This window comes from Grosmannia clavigera (genome assembly GCF_000143105.1).
Source record: "Grosmannia clavigera kw1407 unplaced genomic scaffold GCSC_140, whole genome shotgun sequence".
Taxonomy (NCBI): domain Eukaryota; kingdom Fungi; phylum Ascomycota; class Sordariomycetes; order Ophiostomatales; family Ophiostomataceae; genus Leptographium; species Leptographium clavigerum.
The window spans coordinates 1944248-1963528 of record NW_014040801.1 but is presented as its reverse complement, the minus strand read 5'-3'; the positions used below and the strand labels follow the sequence as shown (position 1 = coordinate 1963528).

The 19281-nt window shown below is 57.6% G+C and overlaps 6 protein-coding genes across 6 annotated transcripts; 2 read left to right on the top strand and 4 right to left on the bottom strand.

Annotated features, from left to right (window-relative positions):
• Nucleotides 1–548: 548 nt before the first annotated feature.
• CMQ_1231 (uncharacterized protein) lies at nucleotides 549–1330 on the bottom strand (the record flags this gene model as incomplete). The annotated part of the gene is made up of 2 exons (XM_014318310.1): nucleotides 549–1038; nucleotides 1119–1330. 2 exons carry the CDS (start codon nucleotides 1328–1330, stop codon nucleotides 549–551), a joined length of 702 nt encoding a protein of 233 aa, XP_014173785.1.
• A 1971-nt stretch (nucleotides 1331–3301) lies between these two features.
• CMQ_648 (cid13-like poly(A) RNA polymerase) lies at nucleotides 3302–6607 on the bottom strand (the record flags this gene model as incomplete). The annotated part of the gene is made up of 1 exon (XM_014317727.1): nucleotides 3302–6607. One exon carries the CDS (start codon nucleotides 6605–6607, stop codon nucleotides 3302–3304), a length of 3306 nt encoding a protein of 1101 aa, XP_014173202.1.
• An 810-nt stretch (nucleotides 6608–7417) lies between these two features.
• CMQ_1017 (transcription initiation factor iif subunit) lies at nucleotides 7418–9745 on the top strand (the record flags this gene model as incomplete). The annotated part of the gene is made up of 2 exons (XM_014318096.1): nucleotides 7418–8869; nucleotides 8933–9745. The coding sequence occupies 2 exons, from the start codon at nucleotides 7418–7420 to the stop codon at nucleotides 9743–9745; spliced, it is 2265 nt and encodes a 754-aa protein (XP_014173571.1).
• Nucleotides 9746–9904: 159 nt separating this feature from the next.
• CMQ_1391 (cell cycle control protein) lies at nucleotides 9905–11050 on the bottom strand (the record flags this gene model as incomplete). The annotated part of the gene is made up of 1 exon (XM_014318470.1): nucleotides 9905–11050. One exon carries the CDS (start codon nucleotides 11048–11050, stop codon nucleotides 9905–9907), a length of 1146 nt encoding a protein of 381 aa, XP_014173945.1.
• A 794-nt stretch (nucleotides 11051–11844) lies between these two features.
• On the bottom strand, nucleotides 11845–13462 carry CMQ_577 (ribose phosphate diphosphokinase; the record flags this gene model as incomplete). The annotated part of the gene is made up of 3 exons (XM_014317656.1): nucleotides 11845–13067; nucleotides 13128–13275; nucleotides 13352–13462. 3 exons carry the CDS (start codon nucleotides 13460–13462, stop codon nucleotides 11845–11847), a joined length of 1482 nt encoding a protein of 493 aa, XP_014173131.1.
• A 428-nt stretch (nucleotides 13463–13890) lies between these two features.
• Nucleotides 13891–19250, top strand: CMQ_1296 (DNA replication initiation factor cdc45; the record flags this gene model as incomplete). The annotated part of the gene is made up of 6 exons (XM_014318375.1): nucleotides 13891–14126; nucleotides 14197–15713; nucleotides 16288–17195; nucleotides 17248–18077; nucleotides 18128–18418; nucleotides 18473–19250. 6 exons carry the CDS (start codon nucleotides 13891–13893, stop codon nucleotides 19248–19250), a joined length of 4560 nt encoding a protein of 1519 aa, XP_014173850.1.
• Nucleotides 19251–19281: the final 31 nt, after the last annotated feature.

The following is a 19281-nucleotide window of genomic DNA, read 5'->3' as shown; positions in this document are numbered from 1 at the left end:
GCAAGCGCTATTGTCTGCTGCGATCAAGTGACGCAGCAATAAACTATTAAGAAACATTATCTGCACCCAGATAGGATGGTTTATCAATCCCAGCCTCTGAGAGAACAGTATGTCTCCCGAGGATCTGGTTCAGGGAAGAAAGGGAGACATGTGTCTTCTGGCGAATGCAGCGTTCAGTGCAGCCCGCCTTCGCAAAGTTTATGGCCCAAAAGGCCAATACCCAAACAAACAATCGAAATTGGACCGGACACGAAACTCTGCCACCAACAGACAGAATCGCTTGCGTTCCGTCTAGGCATGATTCATGACACATGAAGTATCTGGGAAGAGAACGACAGGAGATAGATCATGGTCTACGCCCGCCGAAAACACTCGCAACAGACTGGGGTCTGCGTCTGCTCGACTTATCCACCAAAGCTCGCACCCTAAACTCCAAAAAGCCACCAAAGAACAAGGGCCATGGCTGATGAGAAAGATTGAAGATAACGAAGATGAGAGGAGAGGTAAGACGACGAGAGAGGCCGCGATCCCCGATTACTATTCGCGACTTAGACTAGCTCAAAGTCTTCCTCGTCGACGACCTCAATGAGGTTGGGAGTAGCAGCGACAGGAGCAGTGCGGGATGCACCGGAAGCGGCGGCTTTGCGCAAGACCTGGCGGGCCTTGCGGCCTTTGAGGGAATCGCCGTTGCGATCAATCACCTCATATTCCTTCTCGACCAGCATCTCGGTGGCCCGGACGTTGGGCTTGACAAAGAGGTCGAGCGTCATGACGGGCGGCGGCGAGTCGGTGTTGTCGAAGCTATACAGGAAGCCGCTGCTGCAGCCGACATCTGGGGAGATTGAGGAGTTGACGGTGATGCCGAAGCTCTTTGCTGACCGCTGTGTCGGCGACCAGATCAGATCGGATCGGGACGCGTCCCTGATCTCCTGATAGGCATTTGTGCTGACGCGGACGCGAGAGGCTGGCAGCAGCCAGTTGGCACTATTGCGGCTGTACTTGACGATGTTGGGATTCGGCTTGACCGAGCTGTGGCGTCTGCAGGGAACGAAAAGGACAGATCAGCAACTGCAGACATGTTGTCCGACGACAGACAGCGACAGTGATTGCATGCTTACATATCGGACCACTTGTGGCGAGGTCGGAACTTGGTTGCCTTGGCTCCTGTGCCATCAAAGACTTCGTCGGTGAACGCATCCACCCGGTTACCGGGAAGTGCGCGGCTGCCGTAAGCCCATTTGGTGGCAGCATCCTTTTGTCGCTTGTGGTCTTTATGTGCGCTGCGGAGGTCGCGCTCGAACTGGACGGGGAAGGTTTCGAAGGCAGCCATGGCAGATGTGTTTAGTGGGATACGGATGATGTTAGGGGAAGGTGACGAGAAGAGGACAGATGGAGAGGCGAACGGGCGAGTGCCGGTGTGCAATGGTTCTATACGGTCGGGGGGGGGGGGGGGGGGATGCCTTTCTCTAGGGTTGGTAATGGCACGATGAAGACGACAAGGACGACAAGGACGACGACGGTAGGACGTGGCGATGAAGGAAGTCAGGCAAAGCACGAGTCGGTGAACAGATGATGGATTGGAAGGTCGGCAACAGCTTCTAGGCAGTCTGGATGATTCTGGAAGCAAGAGGAAGAGAAGCAAAGTCAGGGGAAGGGAGTTGTGCAAGTTATTATAAGGTCGGGAGTAACAGGGGTGATTCACGGGGTTTTCGGCCACAGAGGAAGGGAACAAAACAAAGCAATTAAACCATCCCAGCAGTTGGCGTTTCGGCAAAGGGCGTTTTAGGGGAGGCTTGGAGGTGTAGGAACCTGGCTGGCTTTGACAGTTGCTGCTATGTATGAGTTACTTTCCCGGCGACCGGATGACTCGAGCTATCAGGGGGAAGTGACGAATGACCATTGCCGTCGGCAGTGATTTGGCGCTGATGCGGGGGCCAATACGGCTGGCTGATAAGCGATAAGCGATAGGGGGGTATGTACAGTATGTAAGGATGTCTACACGAGCGCGCTGTTGCCGGAAAGGATCGCGCGACAGGGCCGTTTCTTTGTGACCGAGAGACAGAAAGGGGGCGAATCGGAGCGGTCTGTTGGAAAGCGAACGAGAGCGAGGCTGCTGATGAATCGACGAGACGTCCAGCGCGTGTTTAGCCTTTGTTGCCGATATCTGCGATGATCACTGCGTGCACAAGCCAAGATGTGGTACAGGGTCTTTAATAGGACGCATACATAATACGGAGTAGTACACAGCACTGAACTGTCCCGTCCAGCAGACACGCCCCTCCGCCTCCAGAGGTCACTTGTCCGGGGGCGGGTCGTGGGGGGATGTGCTGCACGAGAGCCTGTAAGATGTACTACGAGTAAGTTACATAGTATTGCTCCGGTCAGGCTGACGCTGGATAGAGCCCGCCATCATCTGATACGTCTCTGCATGCAACCAGCAGCTGCCTCGTCACTCGCTCGCTCGCTCGCCCTTCCGCATGGCAGGCGCGACTCTGCTGTCTCACCCTGTCTTACGACCTGCTGCGCCGCAGCCAGCCGGACGGCCCAAAGCGGAAGCTGCGACGCATCATCAAGCTGTTCTGCTGCGGAAGCCTTATCGCCCCGGTCATCCAGCCTTTCCTAGGCTTCCCTAGGCTTCCCTGTCATAGGCAGATTGGAGGCAGCCATAAAGGGAGAGCAAACTGTCTCTCCTGTGTTTTCAAAGCCCGTGGCGCAAGTCGTGCAGCCTCTCTGAGAACAAAGGACGGCCAACACCCCCCCCCGTCTTCCCTCTGTTTTTGGCGCGCTTCATCCGCTGCGATCTATTTTGGTCACAACAGCACAACAGCCCTGCATGGCGTCATGCTTCGTTTCCTTTGCCAACGCCGAAAGCATCCCGAAGAGTCAAGCCGCCGTCTGACGCCATCCTTATCAGCCAGATCGATCGACGGCCTGCTTTATCTTGCTGCGGCACAACAGTCACAATCCCAGATTCCTTAGGCTGGAGTAGTTGCATTAGCTCGTCGCCGGCACCCGTTGAGCACAACAGAAACACAGCCTGTTGACTGATACCGACGCGTCAAGTTTGCATTCTGCATTCCGCACTGCTGATACGCCTTTGTCGTCTGACACGCCTGCATTTGTTCGTAATAACATCTCCACATACATAAATCCGTCCACGGCTACTCGATGCCCTGTCCATTCCGTTCAACTTTTCCGAACCACGTTCGTATAGCCATGCAGCCATTGGTCCTTGTTCGTGAGCCCACGTTCCCATCCCACGTCTACCTTATCGTACAATGTGCATGCGTCCTTCAACTCGCTAGTGCAGAGACAGCTCTGGTCCGTGGATGTCGTTCAGCAGTTCCGCAAAGTGATCGCGTTCCTTCGCCTTGTTGTCCGTCACGTCCTCCAACAGATTCTCGTCGGCCATCTTGCCCAGGTTCTTGATAATCCGCCACGCTCGCCGGAACTCGTCCCGGATCGCTACAATGCCGCTGTGAGTCACCGTGCGAGCCACATTGTGGTCGTGCTCAAAAGGGTCCTCAATGGCGAACAGGTACCGGTGCTTCACCTCTTTCATCTCGACTGCCTTGGCCATCTTGGGACTCCTGGTCGAGGCTGTCTGTCCCGCTTTCGCTTCGGAGGATGACTGAAGCGGTTGCTGATCGCCTCCAGACCCAGCAACACTCGCCATACTATCAACCTGTGATGAAATGGTCGGCGGCTGATCAGCGGCAGATGGAGGCATCGCTGCTTGGTCCCGTACCTCGAGCACCGTCCTGGCCCCCGTCCAGCCCTTGTCCTGCTTTGACCGCAGGCCGCTCGGCGTGCGAAGGCTCAGCACGTCTCGGCCCCAGTCAAAGCCACGGCACGGGACCGTGCTCATGAAGTTGTTCTGCGCATAGTATTCGAAGAACCCACGCAGCAAGTGTCCGACAGAATCCTTGTTCTGGTTCAGCATGTTGCTCATGGCCAGACCTTTGATTTCCTCCTCATCGCGCCAGAAACGCACGTCGTGCCCTCGACACGTCACGGTGTCCTCTATCTCGTCGGCCGAGAGGCCTTCCGGGACCGGCTTGGCAAGCTGCTGCAGATTGGGGCAAACAAAAGGCTGCGCAATGTTCACCAAGTAGTGAAGCACCATCAACACGTAGCCGTAGCTGCTAAGCGTCCCACGGTACGGCGTGTTGATGCCTCGTATTTTCGCCCAGTGTTTCACAAACAGAATCATGGGCCGCACCCGGGTGTCCGTATGCGAATAGCAGCGAAGAAGCAGAGTGTTCTGGAGTGCGAGATGTGCCGAGAAGTTGATGTCGCATTGCACACCCGTCCCGGTCTTGGGAAACTCAAGTCGGTCGCGATAGGGGTCGCGTGGCTGGTTTGGCGCCAGTTTAGACGGGTCGGCTAGCAGACCTGCCCGCGAGATAATTGCCGCCGTATCCGAGTTTCGAGGAATCAGATAGTCGAACCGACGACCGGGTAGATCACACTTCTGCAGAGGCATCCGAAGCACGCTGATATACGCCTCAATGTCTTCTGTGCTGCTGGCATCGTAGTAGCCTTTCCCAATGGCCCTCTCGAACTCAACCGCAAGCTGTAGGCTCTTGTGTCTTCTCGCCACGACTCGCAAGCTGGGCTTGTCCATAGACTGGGAAAATTCTTGCACCTGTTCCCGGATGTCGGCATTCGAAATTCCAGATACGTAGTGGCGGATAATCAATGGCAGGACGGCATTGCTAGGGGCACTGGTATCCCTGCCCCCAATGTGTAGAAGCAGCTTGTTGGTCCTGTCGTAGTACTGAGCAGCCGGCTCAAACTGGCCCTGCTCCAGCGTGATGATTTGAAGAGACGCAATTCTCTTCAGACTCTCAACGGCTACCTGTAGCTCCTTGTTGTACGTAAGTAGATCGACGCCAAACCCAGGCTTGTTTTGAAGCTCCTTCCAGGCTCGAATCCTGTTGCAGGCATCGTCCTCTTGGTGAGCATCTTTCTCGTGAATCTCGCGCGAGTCCCACAACATCGCCAGCCGTTCACCCTCTACCTGCATGTACACGCCGTACAGCGAGCGGTAATTAAGCTGCGAAGGCGTGTCGGACGTTGCCAAGGACCTGGTTTCCCAGAGACGACCCTTTAGGTTTTCGTCCGCGAGGCCGGACACAAACGCATGACAAACGTCGGTTAAGATTTTCAGGTCCTTTTCGGCAAACTCTCGAGCAGTTGAGTGCGTGATGTCGCGCCCTCCTATTTTCCTCAGAAGGCGTTTCGCTGTGGCGTAGTAGTTGCCCAGGCTCTGGCTGGCCGGCTGCTTGAGACCGCCAAGACTCTGACCATACCTACCCTCACCATGGTGCTCGTCGTCCAGGTCTGATTCCTTGTGGGCATGCTTTGGCTTGCCGTCCCCGGCAGAATGATCACCGGCGCGGGCCGTGGAAGGCTCAGAATCTTCTACCGCATCATCATCGGCGTCTAGGTCGTCATGCTCAGGAAGCACTCCTTTCTCCCATTTTGCACGCTCGTCGAGCAGGTCAATACGCAGCTGCTCGGGTGGACTCTCGCATAGCTTGATGATCGGAACGCGTGTCCGAGAGAGAAGCCGTGCTCCCAGACCAGCTTCCAAGAAAGCCTTTTCGATGAGTCGAGGGATGGGCGATTCAGAGGAATCCGGCTGAGGAACAGACAGAGGCGAGATAATAGCAAGATCCATGTCCGATGCTTTGGTTGCAAAACCGGACGCTAAACTGCCAAAGCATTTCAGCCGCACGCTGAGAGGAGCAAAATCGGCTCTGCAGTTGACCTCATGCTCATATTTGGCAAGAGCATCCTGGCACAGGAGCTCGATGTGTGCACGGAAGTTCTCTTTTTCCTGGATTTCGGCCGGCTCGATCTCTGCAGAAGCGAGGATCTGCTCACAGAGGCTCTCCAGCAAAGTGGACTGTGCCTCGACGTCTTCGGGCTTGGCGTGGTACAGGCGACCATTCGGATTGTGAGGAGGTCGTGAGTTTCTCGACGATGGATTGTTGAACGAGGAAGCGACCGGCTGGTGAGACCTCCAGTTATACGGGTCCTCATACGTCACGGGCCCTTGGTACGACTGCGACTGTTGGTGACGAGGCTGAGAAGGATACGCATTTTCGCCAGCAGGAAACCCTGTCGATGTCATGTGGCCATTGCCGTACTGTGACGGACGTATGGTGGCAGACTGAGGGCGTTGATATGTATGCTGGTAGCCACTCTGGCTGTTCAGGTTGTTGTGCTGGTGACGGGGATGGGACTGATGTTGGCCGTATGGCGGCGTGTTGGCATAACCCCCAACAGGATGGGAAGAAGTAGACTGCCAGGCAACAGGAACTGAGAGCTGCGCGGACATTTGCCTACGCTGAGCTTGGTTTGGCCGCTTTCGCGCAAACCGTGGAGAAACCGAGGGCTGGCCAGGTTTGGCAGTGTCCGTTGAAGCTGGCTCGCCATGCTCCAGAGGAGGGGCAAGGCTTGCACCGGTGGAAGAAGCAGCGGAGGGAACCTGCGTGGCTTCATTGTTGGCCAGTATCAGATTTCGGAGACGGTCTTCGAGCTGCGCATTCGGCACGCCATTCCCTCCACCCCCTCCGTTCTGTTGCTGGTGAAACATGGCAATGCAGAGTTTGAGTTGTAGCAACTAGCCATGGATTTGACAGCAGATGGCCCTTCTGGTGGAGAGTTAGCTTCTTTGTCGGCAACTTCAAAGACTGAGGTCGTGGCCCGAGAACAGACTACGAGCTTTGAGCGATTGGCTGGTCTTGACAACCCTTACCTTCAATAGCGTCGCCGAGAGTGATCAGACTTGGAAGGGGACCAACATAAAGATTGGGTCTGCAGCATTCAGCTCTGTTGGTGGGCAGAGCTGGAAGAGGTGTTCTGCGATTGTTGCGCTGTGTTCTGTCGAAGTTTTTTGTGCTTTGTTGGCCAAACGCGCTGGGCCCAACAGTTGTTGGCAGGTCTTTCCTCGCGCAGCTCGTGGTTGCCGCTTCGAGGTGAGTCGTCTGGTTTCTGTTTGCGGATTAACTAACTAGCTGCAGCAGTAGGTATGTAGCTCAAAGTAGATGGTGTGGGCCTACAATAGAAAGTGCACCAAGCTCCAGCTCTAGATACTTCTGGATACAAAGCACTGACTGTACACCACAGCGTGCGATTGGTCAGCTATGCTAGAAAGCCCCACTATGCTGCTCGTCATGATTTAGGTCCGCAAAGCGACTTGTTTGAACTTTGCTCTTTCAGTGCGCGTTCAACAGGCTTTATCCGGCCATCCACATCGCAGCTGTCGGTACTTTGACAGTACCATCCTCTGCTCTCATCGGTCGGCAGCGCGTCGCTCTGTTGCGTGGCGATTACTCGGAAGCAAGCGTCAAGGGCATTGCCTGCTTTCCTCGACGTGCAAACAGCGTGTTTATCCTCCGTCACGATGAGCGCGAATCCGACCGGACAGGCTAGCCAGGCCAACGGCGCAGCCCGGCCACCAAACTCGGCACAGACACCGCGCAAAGGACCGCCAAACCCGATGCTGCGACGGAAGCGGGTTGTCGACCCGCTGGTGGCCCGAAAAAAGCCGCTGCAGAGGCCTCCTTCGGTTCGCAACACGAGCGTTCTCTCGGGGGCGATCCGAAATGGGGTGACGTCGTTGAGCCTCCCGTCGGAAGCGCGGACGGTGAATCTGAGCAACACGGAAGACGAGGCGAAGAAGGTGTCGTTTGAAGCACAGCGCAGCCTCAACGGCGGATGGACAGACCCGGCCCCAACAACGGCATACCGCGACTTTCCGGTTGTGACGACGAAACGGGCACTGAGAGAAGGCATCCGCTACCATGTGATGCGATTTGCTAAGGGGGGAAAGGGCGGGGATGCCGAGGGCGAGATCGATCCTACGAACCAAGACGACTTTACGCGGCCGGTGTCGTTGCACCGTCGAGACCCACGGCAGCCGGCGCCAGGGCGTGCGGTCAAGGAACAAGAGGCGCCGGCAGCGGCGGCCACGGTGGACGAGACGGAAGCCGAGAAGGCTGCTCAACAGCGTGCGGATCGCGAAGCACAGCGGCAGGTAGATCTGGCGCAAATTGCGCCTGTTGCAAAGGAAGCCAACGCGAAGAAGCCGCCACCGAACCAGAAGAAGGAAAAGCAGTTCCAGTTCTACTTTCCAAAGAACACGGCGGAGCAGAAGAAGGAGTCAGAGATCCGGTACGAAGAGGCGCTTCCGTGGCACCTGGAGGATGCAGACGGGAAAAACGTGTGGGTGGGGTCGTACATTTCGGCTCTGTCAGAGGCAAATGTTGCGCTGGTGATCAGCGGGTCGGCATTCCGGATGGTGCCGCTGGAGAAGTTCTATCGGTTCACGCCGAAGCCGCCTTTCCAGGCCTACTCGATCGAGCAGGCGGAGGAGATCATGAGCAAGAAGATGAGCGCCAGTCGGTGGGCGATGCGCGACACGGAGAAGCGGAAGCAGGAGGACGAGCTGGAGGAGACCAGGAGGACGATTGGCGGACGGTCTCGCGTCAAGCAGGAGAGCAGTACTTTCCGATCGGCACCGCGGTCGGAGAAGATGGAACACGACGACATCGACATGGAGGGAGATGAGTTCCAGGACGACGACGAGAATATCAACTTGGAGCCGGACAATGACGAGGACTCCAAGGTGACGCGAGAGCGTCTGCGGCGTAACCATCTTGGGGCGAATCTGTTTGGCGACGCGGACGAGAAGGAGGTAGACAAGGCAGAGGAAGAGGACAAGGTGGAAAAGAAGACGCGACAGCTTGGCAAGCACCTCCGCAAGGCACTGGCCAAGCGGGAGGACCACCTGGAGTACCTAGAATATGTGGACTCGGACACGAACTCTGAGAAGGAGGATTTTTTGGATCTCTCGGTTTGTGCCTGAGCCCTGGCGTTTGTGCTTTACGATTGACAGTCACTAACACGAGGGACACAGAGCGACGATGAGGACGACGAGGCGGACAGCGAGAAGAAAGACGAAGAGTCCAAGGCTAAGGCGGAAGCGAAGGAGAAGGAGAAGGAGAAAGAAAAGGAAAAGGAAAAAGAAAAGGCCGGGACGACGGGCGGGACGCCAAAGGGAAGCACGACGCCATCGGGCAAGCACAGGACGGTGGAAGCGAAGGTGGGCGAGGGGGCGAAGAAGAGCAAGTCGTTGAAGCGGCCGGGATCGCCGAACCTGTCAGAATCGAGCGGGAACGAGTCGACGCGCAAGAAGGTGAAGAAGCACGCGATGGGATCGGTGCGGCCAAGCCGGTCGACGACGCCGATGACAGGCCAGCCGCGGTCGCTGGTGAAGGGCGGAGCCTTGAGCGATGGTGAGGGGACAGCTGGCGAGATGTCGGATGGGACGACCGGTGGCAAGAACCGGATCAAATTTGTGAAGAAGTCGGGGGGCGCGATCAACACGCCGACGGGATCACGGGCCTCGAGCCCCAACGCGATTGCGAATACGAACGTGAACACGGCGTCGCAAGGGCAGCTGGCAGGAAGACCGCGATCGCCGATCGGGGGCTCGTTGCCGTCGCGTGCAGCGTCGCCGAATGGCGGCAAGGTGGATGCGGCCGAGATCATCAGCATGCTTCTTTCTGTGCCCGAAGGCATCACGGTTAGCGGCCTGCTTCGGATGTTTGGAAACCGTGTGGGCGATGGGCCGAACCAGATGAACCGTAAGGACTGGATCAAGCTGGTCAAGGACAATGCCGTCTTTGGCGAGGACAAGCTTCTGCGGGCCAGAGTGTCGAAGGAGTGAGGGTAGATCTTTTGGGTGGGTATTTGTCATTATTTAGAGCAGATGGCAGTCTGAGCAATGGGCCTAGTTGAAGTGTCTAGCATTGAAATCCTTCTTGGTCAGTCAGCTTTCTCCCTCCAGCTGTTCTCGTTCATGTCCGGCTACCTCCCTCTCAGCTCTTCACGCGTCCATCTGCCAGGCATATTCCAATCCCTTGTTCCGTTCGCGTCGGTTGATTGCCTTGAACCGCTCTGCCTCGAACCCGTTGCCGCGGTCGACTCCATCCCACCGATAGCCTGGCCGGATGCCGTAGCGATTTGGTGTTGCCGGGCCCTTGTAGACCGGCCGATTGGACCTGTTCCGAGACGATTCGCCAGCTGCTCCTCTTGTCGCAGAGATGGCCGCTGCTGCCGCCGTCGGCTCCTCTCGCTGCAGAAACTGCGCCATCGGGTCGTTCCAGCGCATCTGGCTCTTGAGCTCGCGGTTCATCTCCTCGTCGTCGACGCCGCGTGCTACCGGCATCAGGGCGGCCTCTTCGAGCATCTCGCGGCGTTGTCGTGCCTCCTCGCGCTGCACGTCGCCTCGAAGCGCGTCCTTGGCTGCTCGCTCCTTCTGCTCGGCCGCCTGTACCGCCTGCCGCACCTGCTGTCGCCGCATCGCGACGTCGACCCGTCGGCCGGTCGCGTCGCGATACACCACCTCTTCTTCGCCTTCGGACCGGTCGTCGTCTTCTTTGCCGCTGGCCGCCCGCTTCTCTCGTCGTCGTGCCCGTCGCTCCCGCCGCTCTGCCTCGTACTGCTCTCGCTCCTCGCGCCGTCGTCGCTCCAGCTGCGCCGTCACCGTCGCCGCTGACTGCAGGCCCGCGTGCGTCCCGTCGCTCATCATCACCGGCGCCTCGTCCTCTGCGGCCAGCGCTGCCTCTGTGTCCGCTGCTGCTGCCGATATGATCGCGTCTGCCGCTGCTGCTGCCGCTGCCTCTTCGTCGCTGCCCGCTCTTCGACCATGACTCTCTTTCGCTGTCGTCGTCGTCGTCTTCGTCGTCATCGAGCCACTGTCGCCCCCTAACGACTTCCAGTTGTTCTTCTTCGTCTTGCGAAACTCGACTGACGTGCCCGCTACTGTCGCTGCACCTGGACCCAGGCCCCCCATCCCGTCGTCGTCCCCATCGCCTCCGCCCCTCCCTTTCGTCCAGCCGGATTCGTCATCATCTGTGATCAAGAGGCCGTCGCCCGCAAGTCCTCTCTGCTTTCTCTTCCGCTTCTTCGACGGCTTCGTTTCCGCAACAAGATAGCGCGACGCAATGTATGAGTTCAAGTCGCCCGACATCGTGGCCGGTCTGGTCGGGAAAGACACCTTTGGTACTGCTGCTGAGTCGTGTCTTGTCTTGTGAGCTTGGCTGTTGACGTCTGTTTAAGAGCTACAAAATATGTTGTTTGCTTAGTAAGCATCGTCTTATCACTTATCAGGCATTTCGTACGTTGTACGGAGTAGGTTGTACTTCAAATGCTTGCATTATATACCAATACGGAGTACTAAGCTGCCAATATACTGCACTACGCCTTGCATGTCCGATGAGTTCTCTTGCCCGCCGCCCATGCCACTCCGAAGAGGGTTGGCAGAACGCCGAAGCGGAAGGCCTTCATAGATCGATCGTCCAAAAGGACGTCTTGTTCTTCCAACGGTCCGTTACGAACTCGATCTGGGAAGACATCGAGTCCGTGCTGCCCTGAGGCAGCAACGCTGGTGATTTCTCGTGCACAATGCAAACAGGACACTACGAGCTGTTGATGTGTAAATTGAACAGAAAGCATATCATCTGTAAAGGTATCCGTTTAGACCGCCTGTCATCCGTCTGACGCCATAAGCAAACAGATCCGTGGGGAAGAGTGCCAAAATCCGATGTAAACCCATGATAACCACGAAAGCTCGTCTGTAGCTTCGCCCAAACTCCGGTGCCTGGAATCGTACCTGCGCTGCCGTCCTCGTTGATCGCGGCGACTGGCCTCGGGCGAAAAGCGAATAAAAATGGAAGCAAAAACATGCAAAGAAAAGCTCGTAGTATTGATCATGTCGTAACGGAAAGCCGACAGGTACGTCTGCAGCTCGGCCGCACCACCCACCTAGTCTGCAACGTGCTGAAACAGGGGAGACATCGACTCGCCATAATGGTTGCGCCGGATGGCCTCAGCCAGAAGAAAAGAGAGGTCGAGGACGACCAGCTTGCTCGTGCTGTGTCCATAATTCTCGCGGATCGGATAGCTGTTGGTGACGATGATTCCGGTGATGCACTCGCAAGCCTGCAACTGCTTAAGACAGTCCCCGCCAAAGACGCCGTGCGTGGCGATGCAGTACACCTTCCGTGCGCCGCCTTTCTTAACCACCGTTTCGGCCGCAGCAATCCAGGACGTCGGCTTGTCGATCATGTCGTCGACGATGAGCACCGTCCGGTCGCGCACGTCGCCCACCAGCGTCACCATGCGCTCGATAGGCGGGTGTGTGCTCGCCTCCGCCTCCTCGTCCGAGCTGGACTCGCCTTCGTCGCCCGAGCCGCCGAGAGCGTGCGACTCCGGCTGGAAGAACGACGACACGTGAGACATCGTCATCGGGTCGTCTTCAGCCACGCTCCCCGTGGCCGAGAGAGCTGGTGATGGGAAGTCGTCCGGCACAATGCGGCCTTGGATGAAGCGTGCGTGCGTGACTTCACGCGCACGCCTATCGTTGTACTCCGCATTCTCTTGACTCTGCAACTTGCCGTCTTGCTCCTCGAATGGACCCTCGGTTTTCGTGGACTCGCTGGTCGATGCCACCGACGCTGCATCGCTCCGAGGAGCGCTGGTTGGCGCCGGTCCTCTCGAGCTCGAAGCCTCCGACGAGTGGGTAATTCCGTTCAAGCCCGCCGAAAGCACCCGCGTGTGGCTGGGGAGCGCCCGGAAGTTCGCAATGGCTGCCGGTGTGTGCGGGCCGCCCTCCGACTGGTGAAGGATCATGCTCGCCGTCATGTTGTTCCACCTCCGCTTGTCCGTCGTCACCATGCCAAAGTTCAGCTTCAACGCGTCCGCCAGTGAGGTCACCCGTTTTGTGCCACCCGCGTTCTTCGACACCACAACCGATTCTTTCCACTCGGGAATGTTGTGCCGGATCCAGCGCGCGATCAGCGGCTCGGCATGCAGGTTGTCCACAGTGCACTGGAAGAATCCCTGCATCTGGGAGGCATGCAGGTCAACGGTAATGACGTGCTTGACACCAGCTACATCCAACAAGTTGGCAATCATCCGTGCTGTCACTGCACCCCGATGTGACTTCTTCTTCGACTGACGAGAGTAGGGGAAGTAGGGCATCACGGCTGTGATCAGGCTACTGTCAGCGCGGGAACGGCGAGTAGAAGCGCACCAGCTCGACTAACCTGTGACCTTGCTTGCTGAGCCTCCCTTGCAAGCAGAGACCATGATAAGCAGTTCCATCAGCGTGTCGTTCGTCCTGGGACTGCCGGACTGGACGATAAAGACATCCTTCTCTCTGACGCTCGTCAGGATGCGCACACTGGTTTCGCCCTGGAAGATGAACACGAGTATCAGCGTCCAAGTCCCTCTGACGCTAGCCGCGGTGTCTCAAGACAGCAGAACTGACATTGGAGAACTGGGTGAGTTCGGCCTCGCCCTTTGCCATGCCCAGATTCCCACAGATCTGGTTCGTGAGTGCGGGGCAGCTTGTGCCCGCGAAGATGTGCGTGTTCCTCATGCCAGGCAGAGGGAGAGGATGTGGGAGAGAAGAATTGAAGGACACCGGTATTGTCGATCAACTTTTTTTCTCCCACTCTCTGCACAAAAGAAAGGAAGTAGGACGGTGGAGAAGTTGGGAATGAAAAAAATTCGAGTCTAAAATACTCCGGAGGCGCTCATCTATTCCGTATTTTTTTGCGGGGCTCACGTGGCCGATCTTCGGGACTTGTCTGGCTTCCTTCGGCAAAGCTACCAATCAAAGACTGGCTGACGTTTTTGACAGACACAAAATGAATGAGTAATATACAAAAGTGGGGCCAACACAACTTCACTCCGTCCAGCTTCAGTTCAAGTGCATTCTGGCTATTAACAAGGTCATCACAAGAAACACGTTCAGGCTCCAGATAAAGTGCACGCTCGCGCACGTCGCTGTTGCACGGTTGCAATATGGGCGTCCCGAAGCTGCTGGCAACCTTGACGCCGTACGGCGACCGGCGACCATTGGAAGCAGAGCAGGTCGTTATTGATGGCCCGGCTCTCGCATACCATGCAGCGAGTCTCTGCCAAGCAGTCCCCCAGCCAGCCGCAGCGTTGAGCCATACGTTTGACCAGGCGACGAGCAGCCAGCTGGGCCAGGCAGCGTTGGTGTGGTTGGACGAACTGCGCGGCCGTGGAAACACAATGTATGGCTTCATTGTGCTGTTGCCGCGGAAATTCCTGCCGATTAGCTAACACGCCGATTGCCTGTTCCAGATCGGCCTTGTTTTTTGATGGCTACCTTCCTCGGGCAAAACGGCCCACGCGGTTGGAGCGGACCTACCGCACATCCATGCAGCTGAAGGATATCTTCGTATCGTACCAGCGTGAGATGCCCGGCTATGAGACGGGCGCATGCCGGACGATCGGTCGGCTGCCAGCGCCGGCGTTTGTGGTCCCTGCTGTTCTGGACGCCCTTCGCCGCTCTCCCGTGTACGGACCGATGACCAGGTTGGTACCAGGAGAGGCAGACACGTTCTGCGCTCAGCACGTGCGGACCAATGGACGTGGCACCGTCATCACATCTGACTCAGATCTGCTTGTGCATGACCTGGGTCCGGATGGCAACGTCGTCTTCTTCCGGGACATCGACCTACGGAGACCAGAGGCCGGTGGGCCACAGGGTCTGGTTGTTCCGGTATTTTCGCCGACTATGATCCGGTCCAGACTGGCCCTCAGTCCTCTGAACGGCATGCAGGCCTTTGCCTTTGAGCTATTCATGGATCCACATCTATCGATTAACGGACTCATCGAGCGAGCGAGACAGCAAGTGGCCGTAACCCGATATCCGGAAGAGTATGTGAAATTTCTGGAGCAGTACGATACGCCAGGCCTTCTGGTGGACTCTGCCAGGCAATACAACCTAAACGGCCTCGATCCGAGGATGTCGGAATATGTCCTGCAATGTCTTTTGCCACCCGGCTGTGAAGCTGGGGTTAGTGGTGGCCGTCCAAGGTCTACCGATAGTACACCGGACGACAGCATTCTGATATTTGTCCCTCAAATGTTGGAGTCTTGGACGCGGGCTAGTTCATGGGAGATTAGTGCACCTCTTCGTCAATGCGCATACGGACTACTTCAAGCTGTAGCAGGCCGAAGAATATTGGCAGTTCGCGAGTATACGCGAATGGCTTCGATGGCCTCGTTAGGAGGTCAGCTCCAGCTGCCGTCTGCCCTCGAGATCACTGAGGCTGTCGGCAGGCTGACGTCAATATTGCGCCAAATTCAGACACGGGTCCAAGAGCCGTCTCTATGGTGGATCGTACTGTCTTCGTTCCAGGACATTGAGTGGTCCCGAGAACAGGCAAAAGAATCAGTTTGCTTGACAGTGCTCTGCAAGGAGACACCGGCAGACGGAATCCTGCAGCGGCCGTCGTGGAATGCCGCGCATTGGATCGCCCAGATTATGGGCACGCTGTACTCGCTGCGGATTCTACGACAGCTAGTAGAGTTTGTCGGCCAGGACGCGGGAGAGAAGCACTGGAAACAGGCGACGTCTGGACTGTCAGAGCTGCGGGAACTGCTGTCCCTTGTAACCCCTCTTGAGGAGTACCCTTCACTCCGGACTCTTCAATACCTCCCTGCAAGGCTGCGCGAGTCTGGGGCACTAGACCTGATCTCTGAAATGGCCGGACTGCCAAGCCCAATTGACTTCCTGCCCGGGACACGAAGGAAAAGATCAAACAAGAAGCGAAAACGGCTATCTCAACCGTCGACGATGGACGACAGGCCGCGTCAGTCTAAGAACCCTTTTTCCGTCCTTGATAACGCCACATAGCTCTCCAGAGATCAATCCCAGAAGCCATCTTAAAGGCTGATCCAAATCGTGGCGCAAAGGAGATCGTTCTTCAGCGGTCTCTGCAGTGGAGGTGTTCAAGGGAACGCCCATTTAACGCCATTTGGCAGCTCTTTAAGTGCCTGTAGCCAAACCCCACTTTTCGCGGCGAGGATTGGTGCAAGGCCTCGCAAAAGGGACGCTGTGGGTCTTCACCCGTCGCGTCTCGATGGCGCAGAATCGCGTCGCCATAATAAATGCTTTTTGGCGATTTACCACGCACCACTCTAAATATTGTCCTGCCGGTCACCTCACGCACCATACTACGCATTCGCTTTTTTCTTATTTTTCCGAGCGTCTGGGCATTTGTGCAGTTTCTTCTATTGGATCTTGCTTTCTGTATTGCTATTGGAAGAGTATAGCGTTTCCGAGAGCAGTCCCAATTACGCAGTCCCTCTGCCCTTCCTATCTTACCACAACTGTTTTTCCCTCTTCCGATAGCCGTTGCCCTTGGGGGCTCAGCCGGCCAGCAGCCTGCCCGACGCAGTCAAGGAACCTCCCAAGACGCCTCTCGCCTCCGCCCGTCACCCATGCGTCCCGCGTCCCCTTCGACAACATGTATCTGCCACGCTCACTGATCTCAAAGCTGTATCTGCATCTGCAAAATACGTGCCACCCACTCTCTCCACCCGTGCTACTACTGGTGGCTCTCGAACCTGACGCCCTCTGTGCCTGCCGGGTCCTCACGAGCCTGCTCAAGCATGACTACATACCGCACAAGATCCAACCTGTGGCCGGCTATGCGGATCTGGCCCGTGTCGGCCGCGAGCTTGTGGCTCCCATGATGCAGACACGCGGTGGCAACGGTGGTGTCGTGATATGTCTCGGCGTCGGCGGCACCGTGGACCTGGCTACATTCTTTGGCCTGGAGACAGACGACGAGCAGTCGGCCGGCGGCGACCTCGCCTATGGTGGCGTCGAGGTCTGGATCTTGGATGCCCATCGGCCGTGGAATTTGAACAACGTCTTTGGCGGGTTTCCGCTTGAGCCTGCAATCGAGGGCCTGGACGACACGGCGAGCTCCCGGGCGCCTCCTGGCGTCAAGGGTGGCCGCGTTGAGCGCGCCTACAAGCCAGGCAAGGGCGGCCTCGTGGTCTTTGACGACGGCGACGTCGAGGATGATCTCGACGCGGAGAGGGATGCATATCTGGCTCTGGCAGACATGCCTGAGGTCGACGAGGACGGAGACGACCCAGACTTGGGAGCCAGCGACACCGAGAGCGGCGAAGACGGTGACGTCGAAGAGGATGTTGAGAGCGCAGACGGGGAGGCAGAGCCAGCAGCACGCGCTGGACAGAAGCGCAAGTCTCTGTCGGACCATGACGACGAGCCGGACAGCGAGGACGACAACCGCCCGGCACAGAGAAGAAGGAGCAACTCGGTATGTCTTGCCGGAGATGAAGGCTTTCCCTTCTCCGCTAACATGCGTGCAGTCGAGTCCGATCGCACTACCAGCACGTCCAAAATCACGGCCACTGCTCGTGCTACGAGGCCCGCCGCCAAGAAACGATGTCGATCCCACCGAAGCCCCGCAACTGAAGCTGCCGGTGCGGCAGACGAAGAAGGCGCCATCCGCACGCACACTTCGACGCCGCCTTCTGCAGCTGAGGGCGCGCAACGAGGCCGTGCTGCGCAAGTACTATCGCAAGGGAGCCTCGTACTCGGAACCGATCTCGTCAATGGCATACTCGCTAGCGTCAGAGCTGGGACGTGAGGACAACGACCTGCTGTGGCTTACCATTGTGGGGGTGACATCGATGGAGCTGTACGGCCGGTCGTCTGCCGGTGTGGCCGTGAAAGTGCATGGGGCCGAGAGCATGCCAACGGCAGGATGGATGGGCATGCGAGGCGCACGGATACGACAGCTTCTGCGCGACGAGGTGCGGCGGTTGAATCCACCAGAGGCCGGTAGCGGAGGAGGGGGTGGTAACAGCGGTAGCAGTGGTGCAGGAGGGCCAGGAGGCGGACGGATGGGATCGCCAGAGTCAGCAGGTGTCATTCCGACGACGGCACGCAGCCCGGAAGACACGAGCATCCGGCTGTCGCCCGAGCCCAAGTTTCTGCTGATCCGGCACTGGAGCCTGTACGACAGCATGCTGCACTCGCCATATCTATTCTCGCGACTCAAGATGTGGAGCGAGACCGGACTGAAGCGGCTGCACAAGCTGTTTGCCAAGATGGGCGTCAGCCTGGTGCAGTGCCGACAGAGCTACGCGCACATGGACATGATGCTGAAGCGGGAGCTACGGGTGAAGCTGCTCAAGTACGCGTCGCTGTACAACTTGGACGGGATGGTGCCGACCATCGACACAGACGGCAAGGACCGGGGCGGGCGGGCAAAGACGGCTGGGGCTTTGTGCGCAGTTGGGGATGGCGAGCGACGCTTAGTGCACAGGATGTGGCCGTGGTAATTGGCGCGCTGCTGGAGGTGGGCAAGAGCCCAACGGCGGCGACGACGACAGTCGCGATGGGGTCGTCGGGAAAATCATCGTCTGATGGCGGTCCTGGGACATCGGACGATGACATGGCGATGTTGTCCGGAGAAGAGGACCCGTCTGAGGAGTGGGTGCCGCGATTCTGGGAGGCGTATGATGCGCTAGAGAGGTTGGTGATGCTTGATGCCATTGATGGTTGGACTTATTGCTGACCTACCGACAGTATCGAGTCGCTCAAGGAGGGCCTGCCGACCGCCAAGTTTCTGCACCGGGCGATCTTCAACACCGGGTCAGCGCTGATCAAGAAGAAGCAGATCACACACTTGCACGCATTCCGGATGTGTATCGTGAAAGAAGGTCCGGACGTGGGCGTGTTCAACCATCCGGGAGCTCTGACAAAACTGGCGCTGTGGGTGGGAGAGGCGCTGGCAGAGCAGGAAAAGGACGCGACCGGGCGGCTGGCACACGGAGGTCGAGGAACGCCGCTGGTGGTGGCGTCGCTAAACGAGAAGCGAGGAGTATATGTGGTGGTGGGAACGGGAGGAGGTGGAGGACCGGATATGTTGGCACAAGGACGACAAGCGGTGCAGAAAAAGCAGGAGGAGCGGGCAGCCAAGACGAAGCAACGGGAGGAGAGGCGCGAGGCACGACGGGCGCAGCGGGAAGAGGCAAGGACGAGGCGGAAAAAAGAAAACGAGAACAAAGAGGCCAACGACGATGTCGAAGACGAAGACGACGAAGACGAAGACGAAGACGAAGGCGACGAATCGGAGGGATCGGAAACGGACTCGGACTCGGACTCGGACTCCGGGCTGGCGCTGGACCAGGCAGACAGCAAGAGCTTTGGGCTGAATCGCTTTGGAACGGCCTTCCAGGATGTCGTGGCAGAGACGAGTGCGCGCGTGCGCATCGACAGCTTTGAGCATTGCGTGGTGGAGGTGAAGAAGGAGGATCTCAGCGGATTTCTCGAGAGTCTGAGCATGAAGGCGGTGGTCGGCTGAGGGAAGGGGCGGTTCAATGGTCCTGCTGCTT